Source organism: Photinus pyralis, unplaced genomic scaffold, assembly GCF_008802855.1.
Source record: "Photinus pyralis isolate 1611_PpyrPB1 unplaced genomic scaffold, Ppyr1.3 Ppyr1.4_LG8, whole genome shotgun sequence".
Lineage (NCBI taxonomy): Eukaryota > Metazoa > Arthropoda > Insecta > Coleoptera > Lampyridae > Photinus > Photinus pyralis.
The window spans coordinates 15493878-15496902 of record NW_022170819.1 but is presented as its reverse complement, the minus strand read 5'-3'; the positions used below and the strand labels follow the sequence as shown (position 1 = coordinate 15496902).

General features: G+C 38.1%; 1 protein-coding gene across 1 annotated transcript; it reads left to right on the top strand.

Moving 5' to 3' along the window:
- Positions 1–740: 740 nt before the first annotated feature.
- LOC116177653 (cytochrome P450 6a2-like) lies at positions 741–1886 on the top strand. Its single transcript, XM_031496675.1, has 2 exons — positions 741–1701; positions 1756–1886. The coding sequence occupies exons 1-2, from the start codon at positions 1066–1068 to the stop codon at positions 1762–1764; spliced, it is 645 nt and encodes a 214-aa protein (XP_031352535.1). The 5' UTR covers positions 741–1065; the 3' UTR covers positions 1765–1886.
- The last annotated feature ends 1139 nt before the right edge of the window (positions 1887–3025 follow it).

Sequence of the window (3025 nt, the reverse complement as noted above, 5' to 3'; positions counted from 1 at the left end):
CAGCGATATGTCACAAACTCACAAGTATAGGGTTCCCATTTAGGATTTTTGAAGAGGGGGGGGGGGCTGGGGGGTTAAGGGGGGTTGTCACTCATAACGTCATTCTGGTTCCCCCTCGATACCCCCGAAACGGTTTTTTTTACAATATTTTGAGCGGAGCGTGACCTGAACTGTAGTATGAATTGGCCTTTAACCTATGCTGCGCTTAAATTTGTCGGTGCAAACAGCCATGTCTGTTTCGAAACTTGCAAGTTAGGAACGCAAATTATTGTTGATGTAAAACCAGCTTAACAAAATTTGGTTAGAGATAAGATAATGATTGTTGTTAGGAGTAGGTACAGTCGTAATCAGGAGTCTGTGGCCCTGCGTGATTGATTTGTGAATCAATTTTGGACATATGCAGACATACGTTAAAACACTGTAACCAGCTATCAAGTGTGCGAAATCGATAAAAAAGCGTGTCTGAAATTGATTCACAAATCAATGACGCAGGGCCACAGACTCCTGATTACGACTGTAGGTACTTGATATTCAAAAATAGTTTAGTGATCAAACAAAATACGGTTCGAGTCTACCTATTGCCACAGTAGGTGCTATAGTATAATATGTGTTATATTATGCTAGATTACGTTAGTAAACAAATTCGAAAAGGAAGGTAGAACATTATGTTTTTAATAACAAGCGGTGTGTTTGTCTTTTTGGGTGTGATATGGATAATGTTCAAGATTGCTACGGTTTTCAGCTACTGGAAGAATAAAAATGTGTACACTGGGAAACCACAATTTCCATTTGGAAATTCTAAGAATGTTGTTTTGCAAAAACTTCCACTTGGTTTCGACGTAACCGAACTTTACACCGAGATTAGGTCCAGATCGGAAAAGTATGGCGGATATTACAATTTCATGACACCAGTATTCGTTCCGACAGACCTGGACTTAATTAAGACGATCTTAATATCCAATTCCGACTCTTTTATTAATCGTGTGTCGTGTGTCACACGTTGACGAGAAGAACGACCCTCTCAGTGCCAATTTGTTGCATTCACGTGGCGATCAGTGGAAGAGGATGCGTCTCAAAATCGCGCCTTTTTTTACCAATTTAAAAATAAAACAGTTTCTTCCTGTGATGTTGCGAAAGACCGACGAGTTGATAAGGTTGATGGAAGATACTCCAAATCCACTGAATGTTAAAGAGGTATTAGATCGTTACACTATCGACTTAATAGGGCTTTATACCAGCTCAGTCGACTTGGAGACAATGAAAAATAAAGACTCCGAATTGGAACGTCAACTAGGGAATTTTTTTAACAAATCAATTGTGGATACCTTATTCCGATTTTTAATTACAATTCCGAAGGTAGTAAGGTACCTCAAAATTATGACATTTAACAAAGAGGTGACGAAATTTTTTATGCTGCTGCTCGATGACATTGTTCATGCCCGAAATCGAAGTAAATTGGAAACAACGGTTGTTCTCGATGTTTTAACCCAAAAGACGTTCAATGGTGGCGAATATTTTACACGAAGTGAAATTGTTGGTAATTTAGCAACACTTTTATTAGCAGGATATGAAACCACCAGCAATGCGTTGACATTTGGTTTGTATGAGTTGGCGTACAACATGGAACTTCAAGAGAAGCTTCGGATAGAAACCAGTACTCTGGAGACCTCTTTGGAGCCATTTTCTCTTTTAGACAAATTTGTAAAAGATAAGTTTCTGGCTAAGCTTCCAAGCTCATTGACGCACAATTTTCAGAAACTCTAAGAAAGTACCCTTTGACAACAATAAACACTCGAGAGTGCACGGAAACGTTTCGTATACCTAATTCAAACATAATCCTGGGAAAAGGCAGCCAAATTTATATACCGTTACGCGGCATTCACTGGGATCCCGAATATTATCCAAATCCCGAAAGGTTCGATCCAGAGCGATTTTCCGAAGAAAATTCGCGAGGACGACACCCGTGCGCTTCGTTGCCCTTTGGTGCCGGTCCAAGGCGTTGCATTGGTAAGTTTCACAGTTAATCTATGTCATAGCATTTCTTTCTCAAGGGGACAAGCTCGGAATGATGAACATGAAAATCACCATAGCAAGTCTATTAAAAAGTTACCGGTTTCGCTTGCATCCGAAGACACGTTCTCCATTGGATTACGATGCGAAAGCATTTCTTTTACAACCCAAAGATGGAGTATTTCTAAACGTTGAGAAAATTAGATGACAGGAACTGTAGTGGAACAGGAGTCAGTTGTAACCCCTTTTGTGCAAATCATTATTCTCTCACATCCAATAAACCCACTTTCGCATTTAAGTTTGTGTATATTACAGAAAATTAATATGAAAATATTTAACTCTAATTAAATGTTTACACTACCTGCATTACACTCTGATCCATTTGAAACCAATAGCATGCCGTTGATATAAAGATTTTTGGTCGATCTGATTGGTCTGGTATGATAACAGACGGCGGTAATCTCCGCCGAACTGAACTTCGCCTTGTAGAAGTATGATATTTTATTTCTGTGTTGTTTTTGGGGATAATTAAAGGCCATATTATTATTATTATGGTCGGTGTTTCTTGTGAGAACTCAGGTCTAGCCTGGTTAACTAATCGCACGGATTAAAATCAAGTAACGATTAGTGTCTGTGTCTGTGTCTGGTGAAGTTATGTAGGGTTCTAAAAAAAAAAAAAAATAAAATAAATATTCACACACTCACATTGGAAATCTAGGGATAGTATGTAATTCATACTTACCAACATAGCTATTAATGGCCACAATAGTCAACGCTATCAGGAAAGAAGAAAACAAAACAAAAATATCATTATAATAATTCCTGTAATTTTATTATTGTGTAAGTGTTTCTTTGGCTTTGCGTTTGGGTTGAATACGAATGGGTTGTGATAATGTGGTTTTTTTCAGAGGTGAATCTCTGATTGTAGTATCATTTGTTGTACTTGTTTGTTCGGTAAGTTGTATTTGTGTGTTTGTTTGGGTTAGAGGTGGAGATATTACAATATGTTGTGTAC